This window comes from Strigops habroptila, chromosome Z (assembly GCF_004027225.2).
Source record: "Strigops habroptila isolate Jane chromosome Z, bStrHab1.2.pri, whole genome shotgun sequence".
NCBI lineage: Eukaryota > Metazoa > Chordata > Aves > Psittaciformes > Psittacidae > Strigops > Strigops habroptila.
The window spans coordinates 32,603,452-32,624,622 of record NC_044302.2 but is presented as its reverse complement, the minus strand read 5'-3'; the positions used below and the strand labels follow the sequence as shown (position 1 = coordinate 32,624,622).

The window sequence follows — 21,171 nt, the reverse complement described above, 5'->3', positions numbered from 1 at the left end:
AGGCCCTGATATCCTGACTATGACAGTGGGATCAGATATCAGCCGTTACCCTAACACCCCCAGACCTACCTGCCGAGGATATTTGCATAAACGAACACAGTCAGCAATACTGAAGGGCTGGAGAAAGAGATGGTTTGTGCTGAAACATAATGGCTACCTACAGTATTACAAACACAAGAAGGTAAGGAGAGCGGTCGATGAGGGATTAAGCTATATCCTGAACGACAAAGTGCAGCAGTACTCTACTCAAATTGACAGATCATTATTTGACGTGTAGTATTTACAGAATAACACCGCCACTAAAGATGCTTTTGTATGCGGTATACAGCAGGGGCTCATTGAGTAGTTCTGCCTTTTTTTATCTTAGTCACAGACATAGACACTATGTTTTATGCATTCACATTTAATCTCTTAGTTCTGATCATCAAGAACTCTGAACTGAATAGGCTCTAGGAGGCTTTGGATGAGATGAAGTAGTTTCAGATGTGTAGGAGCTCTGAATTTCCTCTACCATTACGTGTATTTTCTTAAATAGGCATGACCATGAGATTTCTTTGTGTGGGGCTCCATTTATATGTATGATATAATTTACAACGCGCTGGTTGTATAGTGAATCTTAATGGCCCTAAATCAGTGGATTCGTGGTTATCTCATTTTATCTCGTGGTTAGCTACATTTGAGTGTTCTTTACAGTTATTCACCACTAAATAAGTGAATATAGACATCATACTTAAAAAGAGGGAGAAAGAAAAGGGATTTTTCTCTTGAAGTGGTTAGCTCCAGCAGTGGGGGATGCGGGCAGCAGGCAGCGGGCAGAGGCATGGCTCATGGCCCTGGCCGCAACGAGCCCATGAACTCATCTGCCCTGCAGTAGCATTTTACTACAGTCTGTGGGATGGTTCAGCGGCTGATGCATGTACTTACAAGTTACTAATCCCCTCCCCTATGTAGCTTCATGATGAAGTTATTCACTGACAAAGTTACATCTATAAAAACAAACAGATTGATTTCAAAGACTGTGGTCTGTTCAGGGCTTTTTGCAGTTAAACTTTTTACAGCTTGTAAAAGAGATTGAAAGTCATCCACTTAGCATTCATCTTCACCAGATTTCAAGAAAACCTAGCGAAGCTGAGATTTGCCGTGGTGAGGGATTTATCACTAGATGAAGACCATGTAGCTTCCAGGGAATCTCCTGGCTAACCTAGGAAGGGCATCAGCAGAAATATCAGCTGGTTAGAAACAGGTAGAAATGGGTTTGTTTCCAGCACATGGTTTGAACACGTATCAGTGAAATATACCCATGTCCACCCTTAATCAAAAACTACATGAGAACCTAAGCATGTCACCAAGTCCTTGACATGTAAATAGTTTTGTCTCTGATAATATGGTCACATACCTTTTGGTCAATTCAGTACATGAAGGATGTAGGTGTACATGTACACACATACATATGTAGACACAACAGCACAATTTTGCAATGAACATGAATATAATCTAGACAACAGAATGGTGTTAAGGAAGTTCAACCAGCAGAAAAACAATAGGGAAGCTAATACTGCAGGCTTCACTCCTGATCATGACTCTACCTTTTTTTTGTTTTTCTTCTGCTTTATCATCTCTATTTCATACATCAATCTCCCATATATGTATTTCGTCTTTTGCTCATATATATTGCCCTGTTTGTTCATTTTTACATGAATAGTAGAGTCACTCCAGTAAAAGCCTCACTTGATTTTCTTTTTTTTTTGCCTTTTTTGTAAAAACTGGAAACCAAATTATTTTTACCTGAAAGATGCTAACACAATGCTTACCAAGGACTATACTTTGAGGACTCCATAGATTAGTCTTTCTGTATAGTTCAAGATCTCTGATATGCTCGACAATGCATTCTGGTCCCCCCTCCTGGTGATCCTAAGCATAGTTTTTCATGGACAATTCTGTTATGATGAAGGAAAGAATTCACATGAGGCACTGCAGTTTCCTATCTAAACTGAAATTAATCAAGCTTTCAATATTTAAGCTGCTTGATCAAAACCAAACACCTTTGTGGGAAAAAAGACATTTTGTGAAAGGTAATTATAAATAATAGAAAGAGCTTGCTCCTTTACAGTTCCCTATCCACCTGACATTTCCAATAGAAACTCTGATAGGCTTATTTATCTGCATATACCATGATATACACACTAGCCATCTAATCAGGGTTATGCTGCAGAACCACTGGGTATACAATAAAGCAGTCTGGCTTTCCACTGCCGTTATTTCAACACTACCTATTCTTGTCTCAAAAGAGAAACAAATAAACAAACAAATCACATACTAAAAGGAATACAAACATATAGGAACATTTGTTTGGAGAAAAGTATTTTTTTTTATCCTAGTCAGGTCCTTCATCAAACTCCTGAAATGTGTAAAACAAAAATCTAGTTAAGCCTTTTAAACACTCCCCACTTTTCACTTTCCACTTTCCACTTTCAATTAAGTACCTCTAAAACCAAATAGTGTTAGATAAATTTGATTGAGGATTAGAAGGTGCTCCATAATCTTAGATTCATTAATATTTATTAAATTTTCTTTTATTAATTTCAACTAACATATTTCATTTTAAGCCTACCTTTTCTTCCCCAGCTAGCTTTCTTTTATTTACTGCTCTGAAAAAATAACTATTTCAGTCATACCAATCTTATGTTTTGATAGTAGGCTCTTTAGCTACTGAAAGCATGCGTTTGTTTTTGTTTAATAAGAGTAAATAAATTTAAAGCACTGCATTAACATTGTATAGTAATAACTACTCCTTGTTTTCTTGCATTGCCCAAGAGTAGTGCCATTCAACTACTTTTTAAATTGTTTCACAACATTTTTTTACCAGCTGCTCTAGACTCCAAAGAATACATTGAAATACTGCAGTGTTATCTTGGCACCTGAAAGCACAAGGACCTTCTTCACTGCCTCATCTGCTTACACAGGACTCTGAAAATGCTTTTAGTAAGACAGAAAGAAAGATAATTAAACACAAATTTGCTTCTTCCGATACCCAAACAAAGTAAGAGTGAGCTCAATGGGACTCATTGGCACATCTTTCTTTTGGTATGATTTCTATCAGGACATAAGAAGAACAACACATACAAATGCTGCTCATCCCACTTTCTTTTCTGAGAGAATTACAAATAAACTTCTTAGTTTAACACAGCATTTATATAACATGTCATATGGGTGATTAAGTTGGAAAAATTATGTTCCAGGCCTTGCCTCACCCAGGAGGAAAAGTTTTTCCACTTAGTGGATATAAGATGTTCTTCGAAACAGTTCATTGAGGTCAAGAATAATTCAGGATAATCTGTATGTCAGTGTCCAACAAACTAACCAGAGCCATCAATTATCACTTCTTGATTCTGATGTTAAGAACAATTTACATTGGTGTAATTCCAGTGACTCCAGCACAGTAATGCCTGATTTCCACTTATGCAAGAAGGTAACCCGGCCTTTTACTTGTGCCTGAAGGTATGCATATAACATATCTTTCGTTTCATGGAGAAAGGAAAGGGTGTCTCATCTTCTGTTTTAGTCTGTATCAACAAACATGGAGAATACATTTCCTCATCATTGCTATTTACAGGCAGAAATTCTCCATCCTGAGCTCTCCTTTTCCCACCTACATTTAAAGAGAGATTGTTGTTTCTAGGGCTTTTTTCGTATTGACTCACCAATGTAACTGTTGCTCTTTCAGACTCACCTCTATCCAGTCATATATTGGTGAAGTGATAGCTGTCGCAACAGATTCAGTCACTTTACACACAAGGTCATTTTGTTTTCCCTTAAAAAGATACTGCTACTGGCTTTGACTCTACAATCCATATAGGTAAATAAAACACACTTTGCACCTCGGTGGACATGTGGCTATGTTTGCCATCTCATAGCAGAAATATTAGGCATATTGGGGTAGAATCTTTTTTTGTGTAAATTACTGAGATCAGTGGAGATATAATGATATACAATATTTTTGCATGCACTTAGCAACAGTGGAGTTCCACTATGCACTCTACAGTTCTGATCCCCTGTTGTCCAGACCACTGGATCCTCTAGAATGTGCTATTTCCTCTTTTGCTAATGTGCCCAATTTTTCTCCTAGGAAAAATATCTGGACATTGTGAGGAGATAGATAGACAGTGACGTACACTTAAGTCCTACCCTAAGGCAAGTACAAGCAATCAAGTTGCTTGTGCTTGAACTTACACATTTTCTCAAGGGATGTTGAAAGCACATCAGCATAGTGAAGCATTGATCCTTTCTCTACAGAGGGCGGTGTCTCCTCCTCTAAAACTATCATGTACTGCTCAGCACAGTAAAGTGACTGCAAAGTCGTCACAAAATGCCTGTGTTGAAGACTTCAGTGTAGGGCAGAGAAAGCTTAGAATCAGAGTCATAGAATCAACTATGTTGGAAAAGACCTTTAATATCACCAAGTCCAAACTTTTACTCCAGCACTGCCATGGCCACCACTAACACATGTCACTAAGGGCCTCATCTACACGGTTTGTGAACACTTTCAGGGAAGGTGATTCCACCACTGCCCTGGGCAGCCTGTTCCAATGCCTGAACACCCTTCTGGGGAAGAAATTGTTCCTAATCTCCAGTCTAAACCTCACCTGGCACAGCTTGAGGCCGTTTCCTTTTGTTCTATCTGTTGTTCCTTGGGAGAAGAGACCAGCCACCTCCTGGCTCCATCCTCCTTTCAGGTAGTTGTAGAGAGCGATAAGGTATCCCCCGAACCTTCTCTTCTCCAAAATGAGACCAGTTAGATAACAACAGCCATCTAGCCACAGCAGTAGAGCATCATTTCAACAGGTTAAATAAGTTCACATAGATCTCTGAGATGCAACCACCAAGTTGCTTTTAGAACCTGAAAGCTAACTTGGAAACGTTACAATATGCTACAGCCTTCAAGATACAAAAATTCAGGTCTTGTAAACCCATTAAAAAAGAAGGAATATGATTCCTGGAATCCAGGAACAAGTGGACTAATAAGGAGTTTAAAGGCTGTGTAGCATGCATTCTTTATCATGAGAGCATACCTGTTAGAAAGTAACAGTGTTCTCGGCTCAAGAGGAAAGCACAAGAGTAAAGAAGGCATTATAGCCAAAAATGATATTTCCCCAAATTCCTTATTACAAGTATCTGTCATGTAAGGAGCTCAGCTAATTAAAAATGCTGAGGATTGCAAATCCATTAAAAATGCCAGCCCAAGCCACAATTTCCTGGTTTCAATTCATTGTTGCTTTCTTGCTATGTAAGACTGGTTAAAAAACATGTACAACAAGTGATTTTGTGGGTCAAAGAAGACAGAGCTAAAAAAAGGTAGAATTAACAAAAGATCATGTTTGTAACAGTGCCATAGCTCCTCTCTGGTTTGTGTCTTGCTGTGTTCCTAGGAATTATTTCCTGTCCATTTGCCATAAATAGACCCTGGGAAAAAAGATAGCGAGACAGATAACCAATCTAGTATCTGAAAAGGAAAAATATGAAATAAATATCATTGAGGTTATGGTCTAGGAGAAGCTATAAAGATGACTGGCTCCAAACAGGAAAATGTCAACAATATATCTCCCTTGCAGACTTCCTTTCCAGAAATCAGAGACTGATATAGTCTAATCAGATCAGCTCTGTCTGCCAGGTCTGTAAGTTACATTTGTCATGTATTCCATTTCTTTCTCCAATTCCCTCAGCTGAGAATGATATGGAACAATAGTAATCAAGAGCCTTAAGAGTACAAGTTTGCCGCCAGCATTTTGTATGGACTCGAAGTAGGAAAATCAAAAGAAGAAGCCATAATAAGAGAGAAGTAGGAGCAATTAAGTTGGAAGTAGTAGTTAAGTTGGAAATTGCTGTCCTGACAGTAGAAAACAGCATGCTTTAGAGATTCAGATGTAGCAAGAGACAGAACTGTGAATAAAGGCAAATTCACCTTCATGTGTAGCCCCAAGCCTCGGAGAAATGGCCTTCATGATAGTTCATGGTTGTAATGCTCTGAAACATGCTGTAAGAAAACTTCAACAGATACTCCTGAGAAGTACTCTCACTGAACACAGTGGCAGCAGTTAAGGGGGGGAGAGGGGGAAGTGCTTTTTGACAGTCATCTTTGTGATTATATATAATAATGTCAGTTTAAAAAAGAATTATGGTTTGCATTTCTTAGGCTCAGAAGTTTCATGCCTTTAGGAAGCCCTCAGGCATAGCGTGAGTAACTAAGCAAAGTTTCTCAAAGCTGAAGTGAGGGCAGTGGGAATGCCTAACATCCAAATCAATTAGACCCTAGCCAGGTAAACAGCTATTACATCACCTAAATGATCAGGTGTAAGTTCACATTCCTGTTTCCATTATGAAATCAATCAATTTCAATAGCTCAACAGAATCTTGTCTTCTCTCTTTATTGCACTTTAAAGCAGCCAGCGCGTTGGTGTTTAAGTAATGCTCAGATAATTTACACAGCGTTATTTGATTCATGGTCCATAACGTTCACTTTTCCTCAACAGCAGAATGCTTTCCTCTTTAAATATTCTTTATTTAGTGGTGTCTTTGTGAAGAAAATAGCAGTTCCTTAGTTGTCTCTATTAGGGTATGTTTGTGTTCATAAACCATTCTCTTCTCACCGTCTGCCTGATTCAGAATGCCTGGAAACCATATTAAAATTTGCTAATTCTTTTTATTCCAAATAAGATTTAACACCAACATTTACACACCTTGCATAGCCAGATGGATACTAGTCTTTCATTTACAATTTATTCACAACAAGACACATCACTATGCACCCAGGCCCCAGAAAGCAAGTGAAAGCCCTCCCTGGACACAAAGAGGAAATTTAAATGCATACTTAAATGTTCCCTTTTCTTTCTGCGATTGTGTTCTCTGTACACGGGAACAGGGCATTTTACAGAAAGTGTCCTTACAAAAATTGTCTAACTCAGACACTACAATACATGCTTCCGGTTGCTTGTATGCATCCTTAAGTCTACTCTCAGCAGAATAGAAGACAGAGGAAAAAAAAAAATCTTTTATTTCTGTGACATATACTGAGTCCAATTATTATACCAAGAAAGAAGTCCCCTGCCTGCCATGTGTGGACCCTTCACGTTATTTCAATCTGTGACAGACATTTAGTCCTTTGTTCTCTTGAGCAAGCCTGAGTGTTTACCGCTAAGCCTAAGCACTTTATATAAAAGGCTTAGCTATAAATAGATTTAGGTCTGAGCCATTGCTCATAAAGATACCACTTCTATTTGTTCTTCATTCTTGCTTGGAGCTTTATCATCACAGTCTGGGAGCTGCCACATTATTTAGAGCTCATATACAATCTGATTTCTCCTGTACGTTTTCCATGACTCCCATGGCTCCAGGATATATTTTTCAATTTACATTAAAGGAGGTGCTGAGTCCAAGGTTTCCAATACTTGCACTTTATTACTTCTATTAAAAATGAGAAATAACACTGGCTGATATTAACGCAAATTAATTTTGGCCTACTAACAGATTGCATACCCTGACCCAGAGAAAGAGTCATACTCAGATATATTATTTTACCTGATTCAAGTTGTGCCAGATTTTAAGCAATCAATAGTTCTTTCTGTGAGGCTTGGTCCTACAAACTGTTTGTTACTTTTTGTGCAATTAATTGCAGTGAATTACTCAACCTCAATGAAAGAACTAACTGGAATGTTGAAGATGAGGCATATCGCAAGACTAACTGATTGTACTTCATCTGACAGCCAATACAGTTAGGTGTAGGATAATTATGTTCTTCAAATTAGAGGAGCTTTTACATCTTTTTCCCCTATTATCTTGCTCTTCGGTATGTTTCTACTCTCTATAGTTTAGACATAAATCATTGAAGGCAAAACAAAATAAATAAAAAAATCAGCTCTACTGGCAAAAGATACCATACAAACAGTTGTGGACTCTAGAGCTCTCCGTTTACTGAAATATGCAAGTCTTTTCCTCAAGGGGAAAAGAAAAAGATGTAGGGGGAAAAGACATAAATGCCTTAGTCTCTCCTCTGCAACAGTGTGCCCGTACAGGCTTTAGCTACAATTTCCTAAATAAACCTACCACAAAGCACAATGACTGAAAAAAGAAATAGGGAAGGGAAGATTTTAGAGATACTACAAAGCAAAGAGCATCAGGCCTCAGAGAGAAACTGGGCAGAGAAAAACCAGAAAATAACAGATGGTGAAAATGCTGCAAGCCTGAATGCCACAGTTGTGGCCATGTCAACTGTGATGAATGAGAAATAAGAAGGAAAGAGAAAGAGTTCATTTTCCTGTCTCGTTTAAGAGATGTCTAGCTTAAGAAAATAGGGACACCTCAGGAAGACATTTTTGAAAGACAGCCAAAATTTCGCACATTCCACTACTCACCTGAAGGCAATCTGAACCAGTAACCTAGGGGCAACTGTCTTACCCTTCCCACTGCCAGTCGTCTGAGCTAGCCAGTCTTTCATTTCTGCTTTCTAGCACAGGCTCCGTTTCCACATTGCGTTGCAGATTTTTTTCTATTATTTCTTCTAGGATTTGACCTTGTTTCCTGTAAGTTACTTTTATTCCATTTTCCTAGTACTTGTGTAGTTTAATTTTAATCTCTTTTCATAGGTATTCATGTTTATTTTTATTTCTTTCATAGCACATAGCATGAGATGTTCATCTTTTCAGCTTCTCCTTTCTAATAGACAAAAAAGCTTTACTAGAATAGCAAATATAACTCTGCTCAACGCAATTTTTTTAACACAGTGAATCATTCAGGAAATGCTACAAATGCTATTTATTTTCTGTATTTACACAGCATTACACTATTACACAGTATTTACACAAAACTAAATAGCCCTGATTGGTGAATCCCCATTAACTACTTTAACGACTATTTCATACAATAAAGGAAGGAGATGTCTACTTTTCAATTCTTATTTCTCCCTTATTTCAGTTTTACTTAGTGACCCATTGGTGGTTTTTTGTTCGTTTGTTTGCTTTGGGTTTTTTTCGGGGTTTTTTTATTAGAACTATTTACCTTAAAACTCGGGCTATCCTAAGAAAACTAGCAGCAAGGGAAGGGTTACTTCAGGTGCTTTATATTATTCTTAGAACAGCATTTACCAAAGCAGCATATGCTTTCTGCCTTCTACCCAGAAGACTTCATCCATATTAGATGCTGCAGACTGCCAAGAATGCATGAAGTAGCTGATAGAAACCTTGAGAGAACAAAAAATCTTTTCTACTTAAGGGCAGAATGGAACAGTAGTAGCTAAAATCTGAGTTAGTTCGTTTAAAATCTGTATGATACATACCATCAATTCAAACAGCATCACATATGTTAGGTTCCATAGTGACAGTACCATCAGTGGATTACTCTCCAGTCACAGGCTTAAGAAATTACTTCTATAATTTTCTTTTTTCAGCAATAAAACTTCAGCACTTTTTGTAACAAAGAGATACTTGTCAAAGTAATGCTCTCAAGATGTTATTCATGAAAGCCACATGACTGAAAAGAAACGTCTCTCACATCTGACATCAGAATTATGGCTATGTCTATGGCTGCCTATTAGTCAATGAAGGACATTTCATCTCACTTTGAATGCCTCAAATCGATCCTATTCCTTTCCTATGTATATTCATTTGAAATGGATATAAATTATTCTTGGTGCCACAGAGCTCTATCTGCATTCATTCCAGGCAGCACAGAAAGTGTTTAGAAAAGGAGTTCATAGCGATGTGCAATAATAGTGGCCACTCAGCCATTTCAGTGTCTGCAGTGACTATTGCCTTCAGGCTAGGACAGTCAGCAGAATCCAGACCATGGACAGGATCTTACTGAATTAACACTTCATTAACCTAGCACTTATTATACTTTACACTAGAAATGAGATTTGGAACTTTTAAACGTATTTTGGTTATGTTGTCTTTGCAATGTGATTTTGTGCCTGAAGCTGTTATAAGTAAAGTAAGTCACAGCACTGATGACTTTCACAATTGCCTTTATCTTCTGTATTGATTTTAAGTTTTTAATTAAAAAAAAAAAAAAGTTAGGAAGAAAGCAGAAGAATCTAGGAAATGCATTCACGAATGTTTATTTATACTGTTTTTCAGTATTAGGGGTTATATGCATGAAGATTAATGTATAACAAAGGAAGGCTTGGGTGACATGGTTTAGTGTGTGGTGTCCATGCCCATGGAAGGGGAGTTGGAACTAGATGATCTTAAGGTCCTTTCCAACCCTAACCATTCTATGATTCCATGATTCTATGATAGTTACATGTGCCAATGAGCATGCAAGCAAGTATTTAACTATATAATAACCACAGGTGCATATTTTGTTCATAGAAGGATATGTGTGTTTATTTTTAGGCTAATAAAAAAATTAAATGGGGCATTTACAGTTTAGCTCCTATTGACAACATTTAATTAATTCCCAATAATCAACTGATGTTATTCTATGAAACTCCACCACCTGTGTATTTTGCAATTGGCATTAATGCTCTTTATATGTCCTAGCATTAACGCATGTTTTCCATTTTATGGCTGCCAAATTTGGTGGAACTGTTAGAGCTCCAGTCATAGCTCTTCAAAGCAAGGGGGCTAAGAATATTGTTTATAACACTGCTAGAGTTCACTGTCCAGATGTGCGCACCTTTGTTTTTAGTTAAGACACGTGCTTGACGAAAGCTGGGCTGGGAAAGTGGGGCAAGGAATTTGTTTACCTACATACTTTCATTAAGGAGCTTAATGGCTTCTTATAACTAACCACAGAGAAAGACACAGACAATGCCCTTCAGTCTCAAAGAGCTTTAACTCAATCATGAACAAACAAAATGGTTTTGAGATGCTTTCCATTGAAAGTTGTCTGAAATTAACGGAAAGAGTTATGAACATAACGATATTTAGGGCAACTTTGCTAAAGAATTGAAATGCAGCTTTTAAAATTATGCTCACTATTTTCTGAATGGGAGCCATTGTTCCCTCTATCTGTACATACAAGGTGAGGTTTTCAGCATAAACTTGGACTCAAGCCGCGTTGCTTAGTAAAGAGGCTCATGCTCCTAAATTCTTTGGTGCACTTTGAAAATCCCACTCTCACTCAGCTGCACCCTCAGAAGCTGTAAAATTTACAAATACCTAGCAAGGTTTTCACGTGCAGGTATGACTTCTGATGAACCAAAAACAACTAAGAAGCAAAAATAGAGATGCAATTTAGAGGGTGTTTGACTAGTTTATCTTTTGTGACTGAACTGTATTTTCTGTGGCTGCGGATCATTAAACCACAGAATCACAGAATCACAGAATCACAGAATGGTTTGGGTTGGAAAGGACCTTAAGATCATTCAGTTCCAAACCCCCTGACATGGGCAGGGGCATCTCCCACAGGACCAGGTTGCTCAAGGCTCTGTCCAACCTGGCCTTGAACACCGCCAGGGATGGAGCATTCAAAACCTCCTTGGGCAACTCATTCCAGTGCCTCACCATCCTCACATTAAAGAACTTCTTCCTTATATCTAACCTGAACTTCACCTGTTTAAGTTTAAACCCATTACCCCTTGTCCTATCACTACAGTCCCTAACGAAAAGTCCCTCTCTGGCATCTTTGTGGAACCTCTTCAGATACTGGAAGGCTGCTATGAGGCCTCCACGCAGCTTCTCTTCTCCAGGCTGATCAGCCCCAGCTTTCTCAGCCTGTCTTCATACAGGAGGTGCTCCAGCCCCCTTATCATCCTCGTAGTCCTCTTCTGGACTTGCTCCAACAGCTCCATGTCCTTCTTATGTTGGAATTACCAGAACTGTACACAATACTCCAAGTGGGATCTCACGAGAGCAGAGATGAACCATATGATATGACCTCGTGACCAGTTTTGAACCATATGATGGTTCAAAAGAATAAGAGCTTATCACCAGCTTCTACACCTTTGAATATTCCCTGAGTTTATCCCCATCTCACAGGCACCAGTTTCATCTTGTTTCTGAACCTTGGCCCTCTTTCTCTCTATATGCAGGATGAAGGGAAGTGCAGACCTCTGGAAGTAACAAAGCTGGAAGGAGCGGAAATTGGTGTTGACACCAGTCTAGGTAAACCATTTGTTTTTAAATGCATACCTCAAAGTGGAAACAGGATTTTCTATTTCTGTGCAACTTCCAACCAAGAAATGAAGAGGTAAGTGATCTTTCGTTTACAGTGTCAGTTTTGTTATTCTGGTTTGGGGAGAGAGAGTTTGAATTTTTAGAGGATGTTCTGAATACCTGCCATTATCAGCAGGGAAAGAAAAGAATCTGTCAGCCACTTATGGGAAGATGGTGTTTCTAATTTTTATTTGCAGAAGTTTCAAAAACTGTTTTTCAGCTTCATAGGTATTTTTAAGTTTTGGGTTTTTTTCATTGTCTTTAATATTCATGCTTTTCTCAAGATGCCCCTGAATTTCTGATTTATTTCCAGAAAAAAAAAAACTTCACCCATCTTCTCATACCTTTTTCTCCACTGTTATATCAATGGGAAGTTTAAATCTTCCTTGTGGATGTAAACTTGCTTATTGGTCATTTCACATGGACAATCTCTCTTCTGACCAACAAAGACAGTGCTAGTAATAAATACAATACCAGTTTACATTTATTCTACTGTCGTTCTGCCATATTATTGTTTTGGTATTTTAAAATGCAAGTATGCCTCAAAAGTGTGCTGGTTCTGATAAGAGGCAGTGAGTTTGGTTTGACTCAGAGTTAGACCTAAAAAATGCTCTTTTTGCATTTCCCATCAACTGTAGCTGACAAAGCAAAGAGATTAAAATCACCCAAAACACAAGTAATAACTTTTTAGGCTTTAATTTCAAAATGTACTAAAATCTAATCTTATTTTCTTGTTTACTTTATTTGTGAATTATCAAAAATACGAAGCTGTGGTGTAGGGTGACTTCTAGTATTCATCCACCCATCTTTTTATAACATTTTACTACTTAACATAACACCCACCATTGAGGTATGAGAGCATTTTCCATTTCCAAATCCTGTATCACCCATAGCACAAAAAGAATATCTTTGCCAATAAATATATTGCTTTATTCTGTAATCTCCAATTTCAGGATTCGTTACGTTTCCCACAAATTCCTTCTCTATATTATAAGAAATACACACGAAGAACAATCATTTAGCTTGACACATAGAATTATATTCGAAATATATAGATTCCCTTGTCTCTAATATTGCCTTAATTTATTAGTGTTACACACTGTAATGTGAGACTTATTTTTCTGAGAGTTAGCAATGTTTGATTTAATCCACAACTTTTCTATCTTGAAGCCTTGAATGTGTCCTGAAAATTGCACATCCCCTAGATGCTATGTCAGCAAGAGTTAAAAGAGGCAGTGAAACACATTTATTCCGCTCTACCAAGCTAAGTTATTCTCATATTTTGTCATGTTATAGGTGGCTGGAGGCTATGGATAAAGCAGTGCATCCTGTCCATCAGGTAATGCTTTATTTATATGAAAAGCATGTGTATAGCAGATTGTGCAGAAGACTGAGAGACAGTAGATATATTTGTACATGGTCAGGTGCAGACAGCAACATTGGAGCTGCATACTTTTTGCTGCTGGGATGTGAATCAGCTCCAATCTAGAAGCCATACACAGACATTATTGTGACTCAGCTTTACTGTCATAAGGTGGAATGAGTCAGATGCTCCCTTTCCAGATATCAGCAGCTTTAAGCTGGTTCAAAATCATAACCTAAAATGGGGGTAGTGGGAAGGCAGGAAGGTGAGCGATGACTCACATTCACATAATCTTCGCTGGGTGATACTATCTGGAGTAAAGGGAGAGAAGGGGTCTATTTTTTTAAGTATTTATTTCCTGCAAGTCTGCCTTGGTTGCAAGCTACCTGCTTTTTCTGATAGAATATTAGAAAAGAGAGGGGGTTTGCAGAGTTCTGTATTTTCACGGATGAAGAAAGATAATTTAGCTGATAAACTTTGACTTATCTCATCTCTCTATCTCTTTATATACTCTGCTCACCCTATGGCTGGGAGAAACATAGGCATAATTGATCTTGAGCTGCCCCAGAGAGACCTTGCTCTGCCCAGCGTAATTTAGTATGAATAATCCTGGCTGACCTGACTGACCCCTGAAAAGCTAATTTTAGTACTTCCAGGGTTGAAGCACAGAGGTCAAAGCCACTTTCCTGGCCTCATGATTCTTATCCTGTCCTATAGGCAGAACATCTTTTTACAAAAATATGATGTTGATCTGTAAAATATTTTTTTAATAAGATTTAACTACTGAAACAGCTTGGTTTTAAGCAGAAAGGATGTGAGGCTCAAATGCAAAGTATCAAAGTCTATTCTTTTTGCAGGTGAAATAAAATCAATAAAAAAAAAAAGCAAAAGCAAGGTAAAAATTATAACCTGCATTAATGCAGTAAGTAAGTAAACAAATAAATGAAACTTACTTTCCTCCTCTCAAGTCAGGACACATGAGTGAGTCCTTCAGCAGTGTGCGTTAGTGATGGGTTTCCAAACAGTGAAAGGAGGTGTTTATTGTTACTTTAATTCCTTTTCTACTGAAACAAAATTGATCCAACATATATTTCTTGTGGCTTCAGCTTTCAGATGAGATTGTAAGTCCAAAACCAAATTTGTTTCCAAGTATATTCTACCTGGCAGTGTTTCTTACAACAATAAAAAGGAATCTTTAAAGCAGCAAAAATAAATCAAACAATATAAGGTGTGTACCCTAGCCAAAAGAAATAAAAACCAGCCTAAGCCAACAAAGAGGATAAAGGCACACACGCACAAAAGAAAACACATCGTAAGAGTAATTTTTTAGTGTAACAAACGTGAAAATAACTTACTGGATAAAAAGTTCTATTATATATACAGAAAGGTCTCTCATGCATTCACTCATAAACAATACGGGAAGTTGACTCCGTTCTGTGCTACTGCATCTTGTTTTTAATTGCTTTATTTTTTCAGTTTTGTCTTTGAGAAAACAATATCCTTTTCTGAAGGAAACGTATGATTTAATATGCCAGTTTGATTGCCTAACATCTGTTCTTAATGATCACTATACCTGTTGCGTCTTCTAACTGGACTTTCCATTCAGTTGAGTAGGAAAAAGCTTATATTCTCCTTTTTTTTTTTTTTTTTGTTTTGTTCTAACTGACTTTTTGCAATAGCTAGTGTATTACAGTAGGGCTCACAACACAATGTAACAGACCAATATACTGACACTATGTCATTTTAGTGAATTTTTAGGATAACTCTTTTATGAATACACCTAGTATTACTTAAGGCTTTTTCTGCACTTTGCTCCAAGTCTCAGCAGGTTTTTTTCTAGCAAAGAATTAAGCTAGGTACATTGTGCCAGGTCTTTTTTTCCATCATTTTCATGTCGAGGATACAAAGGAAATATCATAAATAAATGCAAAAGAAAACCCCTGTGGAAACAAATAGGATGCTATTCATATTGCACACATTCTCCCCATGAATTTCGAATGACAATGACACTGGTTGATGTATAATCCAAAATATGTATTGCAGATAAGCAAAACACACTAGGAGAGGCTGAGTTCCTGACGCCTGTCAGGTTTAAAGGAGATGAAGAAATGCTTTAATTTCACATTAGAAAATTTGGTCTTACTAAATAACAGGGTCTTTTTTCCTGATTTCCTTTTTTGATTCTCTTATCATACAAATAACCTATACAGTGACAATGTTTCATAGGCTGAGCTTTTTCTTCACATCTAAATGACAATGGGATAATTTTAGTAATGAAAAAGTTTCTGCTTTCCAGAATGGGAGAGGAAGGCATCTCTAAACTCAAGTCTGAGTGCTGTATTCTGGCTTCATACGGTACCATTTGCCCTGAAGCCCAGAAGGTGGATGGTGGTTTTTGTCTTCCCTACTGCACACAGTAAAGACTGCTGAAACAGTCTTTAATCAGGAAATCAGCAACACAATTTTTTAAAAAAGCTTCTTCATACAACTTTGAAATAACTCTATTTTTACCAGCAAAATTTGTACTGAAAAACAAAATAGATGCAAGAAAAGACAAGTTATCATCATAACAACAAAGTAGAAGTTTATCACCATTTGCTATCAAATACAGGTTTTTCTAATTGCATTTTTAGCATTGACTTCTGCTGTGGCTTAACCCCAGCCAGCAACTAAGCGATACAGAGGCACTCACTCACTGCCCCTGGTGGGATGGGGGAGAGAACTTAAAAAGTGACAAAACTCGTGGGTTGACATAAAGACAGTTTAACAGGTAAAGCAAAATCTGGGCACAAAAGCGAATTAGAACAAGGAATCCATTCGCCACTTCCCATGGTCAGGCAGGTGGTCAGCCGTCTCCAGGACAGCAGGGCTCCATCACATGTAATGATTACTTGGGAAGACAAACGCCATCACTCTGAACATCCCTTCTCTTCCTTCTTCTTGCCCCAGCTCTGTGTGCTGAGAACGATACCATATGGTGAGGAATACCCATATATTGGGGTCAGCTGTCCCATTTGTGTCCCTCCCAACTCCTTGTGTGTCCCCAGCCTGCTTGCTGATGGGGTGGGGTGAGGAGCAGGAAAGGTCGTTGCTTTGGGTAAGCACTGCTCAGTAGTAATGAAAACATCTCTATATTGTCAACTCTGTTTTCATCACAAATCCAGAACATAGTCCCATACCAGCTACTATGAAGAAAATTACCACAGCCAAAACCAGTACACTTTGCAAATTATTTTCACAACAAAAGCTAATTTCCTAGCAGTGGACTAGAGCTTGTGTCTTATTATAACTAGCGGGTCCTCCTTAAATTCTTACCATAAATTTTTATTACATGCTCACTTTACAGAACCATGTGTGGGTAGATGTCACACTGCATAACACTACACTTCCACCCTTGGCTATCAAAAACCCAGAGTGCCTGGGGCTTCTCCACCAACTGGACAGAAGCAAAGACACCTGGATTCAGCACTACTGCATTCTGAAGGATGGCTGTTTGTATTTTTATGCCACTCTCCGGTCTACACCTGCCCAAGGTAGGGACAGCTGCTGGATTCCAATTGATTGTTAAAGGGGAAATGTTTCATTACATTTTCCAAATAGAACTTTCACCATTAATGGTTGTTTCTTCTTAGCAAACTCACTCTGTTCCATGAAGGTGAGTGAAGGAAGACCAGTCTCAGCCTCTTTTCATAAAATAGCCACTTCATTCCCCCCAGCAACTTCTTTACTTTTCATCCCACAGTCTGCATTTTTCTTTCTGAAATGGAGGCAATCCAGATCTGTGCACATTACTTCAGGAGCAAGTGTCAGAGACAAGATCCACCCTCCCAAAGTACTTTACGGTGATTGAGCCAGTTCAACTGATGGCAGTCTGCTGAAACCTGTCCACCGTGGTGTTTTAGGGAGAATTCTCAGAGAGAGGGATAGCATAAACTCAGAGTTTCACTGCAACTACAAGGTTTTCACATGGCCTTGGCAAAGCTAGTCCACACAGCAACAGGCAGAATGTCCCTACACCAGCAGAGGTTGGTGCTTCAGGGTGGGGGCATGGCTAGGGACAGCTGAAGAGCCCCTCTAACTGGTCTCCCCATAACAGAACTGGGTGTCTGTCCACTCTCTGAAAGCAGCAACGTGAGGCTACCCGTGCCAAGTGCAAGTATAGAGGAGCTGAATTTCAGGCACTGAGGAGAACTTGCAAGCCCAACTCTATTTTAGATATAAACTCTGTTGAACATGCAGCACAAGGCATCTAAAAATCCACCTTGCAAGAATTGTTGGTATGCTTGTAATTGGCACTAATTTCATAAATGGTGTCTGCGATATACATGGTGCATGCTATTTTATTCTGTCTAGGTGGCCTTTACCTCCAGGGTTATACTGTGAGTGAGCAGTCGCTGGGCTCCGAGAGGACTGTAATTGAACTCAAACCTCCATCTGAAGAATTTAAAACTTTCTACTTTTGTGCAGAGAATGTAAATGAAAACAAAAGGTAAATCAAACTTTCCATACACACGCACAATTTTATTTGCCAGTCTTTGGGAGAGCAGGAACACTGTAGCTTGGGAAGATCTAGTGGCAACTTTTCATTCTGTTTCACTTGTTCCCCCAGATTTCCCTTTGCTTGTAAGTTTAGTTAAACTGCAGTATAGCATGCTGGCACATGTGAGTCATCTGCTGTTGTCAGTGCTGCAGCTACAGCAAAGCTAGCTTGCAGAGGTTCAGAGGGAAACCTGAATAAGGTGTTTTTCACAATGGTGTGTGGGTGTTTACAGTAAACAGAAAAGCTATGGTGCCTCTCACTAGGGAAAATGGAAAGTATATCCTTCTCATTTCCAAGAATGGTTTACTTCCAACCATTAGACCATTAGAAATAAAAAGAAAATTGGCCTATGAAATCATGTTCTGAAGGTGAATTCCCTCATCATAATCCAGCCAAATCCCATGTCTTTCAGTGAGTATTCATCTTGTCTAAAGCCTGTTAATAAAATGATATGGGGTTTAATTTAATGAACAAAGGACAAAGCTTTTCAGTATGTTGGAAATCAGTGTTAAGATATGTTGTTGTTATAGTCAACTCTTCCACCTCCTGTGCCTCTCCAATCCATTTACTATTAGTGTATATAGTAACACAGCTGTAGAAACACCATTTATAAAAGGTGCATTTCAAAGAATACAAAAATGCATGCATAACATTTGATCAGAGACAGTTGTTGGTCTTTCATTTCTTCTAGGTGGATTACAGCTTTGAAAGCTTCAATTAATAAATGGTTACCCCTACACCAAGCAATCCAAGATTTTATGAACAGACCACTAGAGGAGACAAGGATGTGAGAAGAAAGATTATTTTCTCTCCTCAGTTTCTGTTTTCCATTAAAAATTCCATGCTACGTCTTATGATCGATTGCAAAAGATACTCTAGCAGCAGCTAATCTTTAGCATTGCTATACATTCAGAACTTTTGTAAGCATTCGCAAATAAACATAAAGCAATGTGGCTTCTTTGTGGCTGTCTCTATTTTGTGGTTCTACTTTAGCTCAGACCAACCATAAGGCTTTATAGCAGTGAACAGACATCAACATTTATCTGATGCAGAGAAAACAGAAAGCACTGTCTTTCAACATATATTTTGTACTTCTAGATGGTTTATATCTGTAGCCTTTGCAAAAACTTCTGCTTTTCCATGCAGAAGTTTCATATGTGGATTTTGCCTCTAAGTTTCTATGTGGTGTGAGGCTGAAGGTTGGGACAGGCTGGGCAGACCGAAAGGTTAGCAGCTACATACATATTACAGCACACCTGGGGGAATAAAATAAATTTGTATGATTTGGATGAATACTTTTGTTCTGGTACATTCTAGCTTAACATAAGTTCTAATTTTACAGTAATTTTGATTTGGCCATAAGCCATCACAGCACAGTACAGTTGTGGAGAGAAATCAATTCACGAATTAAAGGCACTGTTTCCTCCAAAGTTAGCAGTAAGAGACAGCACCATAAATCTTCATCAGGTATAGCAGGGTTAGACATCTGTGGTTATTACAGCCAGTCATGTAGATAGGTCTTGACATTATTCTATAACATTAAAATAATTCCTTCCATGAATAAATCTGGGTACTCAGTTTCCAAGCTTCCCAAAATACTAACTCAATAAAGTAGCAAAGGCTAGTTCCATTTATTCATTGAAGCCATGGGCTAGCTAAATATCTCATCCTAAAAAATTTACAATTTAATGCTGCAGCAAGGTACATAAAGGAAAACACACCCAACATGGACAAAAGATTTTCTAACAAAGCCTGTGATACTTGGTCTTCTTATCACAGTCCATAGACCTTAAGATTGTTTGAACACACCAGAACCTCAACTACTTGCTTGCTCTTTTTAGTAGCCTGGAAAATATTACATATATACAATAAAAATACAAAAGCAAGTGGTGCTCCCCCAATCACCACAAATGTATTTTTTAGACCGATTCATTAGCTTTAGATAGTCAAAGCAATAGAAAGCTGTTAAACAGCTGAAATGGTTTGCTACAGTGGTTTGAGTTATTTAGTTCAAAAATGAGAATGGTTAGTTAAACAGTGCAAGTAATTTTTTGGAAACTGAAAACAGGCGCCTAACCCCAAATATGTTAATGCCCTTGCTTCATATAAATCTGTGCTCTGAGCTAAAATATATAGCTGAATTTGAAAATAAACAGTCGTCATAGTCACATTCTACATTTATTGCTAGTATTTTGAAATTTTCGTGTTCGGAAATAAAATTCATATTTCTGCTACAACTCTGAGAACAAGTAATGAAGTAGGTATAAATTACTTAATTTTCTTCTTACTCTTTTCCACACGGGAGAAAATAAGACATATGGGTCAAGCACAAAAGCTGTGGGCTTGAGATTAATAACATTTCCTAAGGAATAGTTATCCAATTTAGAGTGACAGTTCAGAGCTAAGAAGCAGAAAAACAAGCAATAGGAAAAACAAACGCAAACATAATGAAACACAAGTGTGTTTCCCAGTTTGACATTTGGAAAACAAACAAACAAACAAACAAAAACCCAAACAAACAAAACCAACAACAACACCCAAACCCCAGATATTTAAATGAGCAGAGTTGGGTCTCTAAAACACCAAAAGCATAAACACAAGTGCTTGGTTGTTTAAAAAATACTTAAATAGTAATTAACTGAAACACTTCTGGTGATGCCGAGAGCATCAACAGAAAACGTGAATTTGTGAACTTAAAGAACATCATTGTTAAATTTGTTAAATAAAAATGTCCAAGGACATGCTGGTCTTGCATCATAATGTGATTTGTTGTTGATGCATCCTATCTCCAGTTGCAGCAATAAACTGCAAAAACTGTGTCAGCTTAGCTGTTTTTACCCCTAGGTTCTTGCTGCCATCCTCACTAGAGGAATACATGTTAAAATGCCACATTTAATGATCCAGAAGAATTGTGTGATAATTCCTCATTTTCTCTCATGCAAAGTCAGTTGTCATAGTTTAAATGACCTTTATCTTCACATGAAAAAGAGTTGGGATAAGAGTGAGAAAAATGTTTCCACAGGGAAAACCCTAATTCCACCCTGAGAAATGGAAGTCTTTCTTGGCCTTCCCATGGGTCTAAGAAAGAAATACACTCTTTGCTTGAAAGAACATGAAGTAGA

At 38.0% G+C, this 21,171-nt stretch overlaps 1 protein-coding gene across 2 annotated transcripts in view; it reads left to right on the top strand.

Moving 5' to 3' along the window:
• LOC115619877 overlaps positions 1-18,999 on the top strand; it is a 33,586-nt gene extending 14,587 nt beyond the window's left edge. Inside the window, exons 6-11 of one of the 2 annotated variants that reach the window (XM_030512814.1) lie at positions 3-181; positions 12,023-12,180; positions 13,443-13,485; positions 16,856-17,042; positions 17,863-17,998; positions 18,741-18,999. In XM_030512814.1, coding sequence (XP_030368674.1) covers positions 3-181; positions 12,023-12,180; positions 13,443-13,485; positions 16,856-17,042; positions 17,863-17,998; positions 18,741-18,840 — 803 coding nt within the window. In that variant the 3' untranslated portion in view covers positions 18,841-18,999. Of the gene's footprint in view, positions 1-2; positions 182-12,022; positions 12,181-13,442; positions 13,486-16,855; positions 17,043-17,862; positions 17,999-18,740 lie in introns of those variants that run through there. The other variant, XM_030512816.1, reaches the window with a different exon arrangement.
• Positions 19,000-21,171: the final 2,172 nt, after the last annotated feature.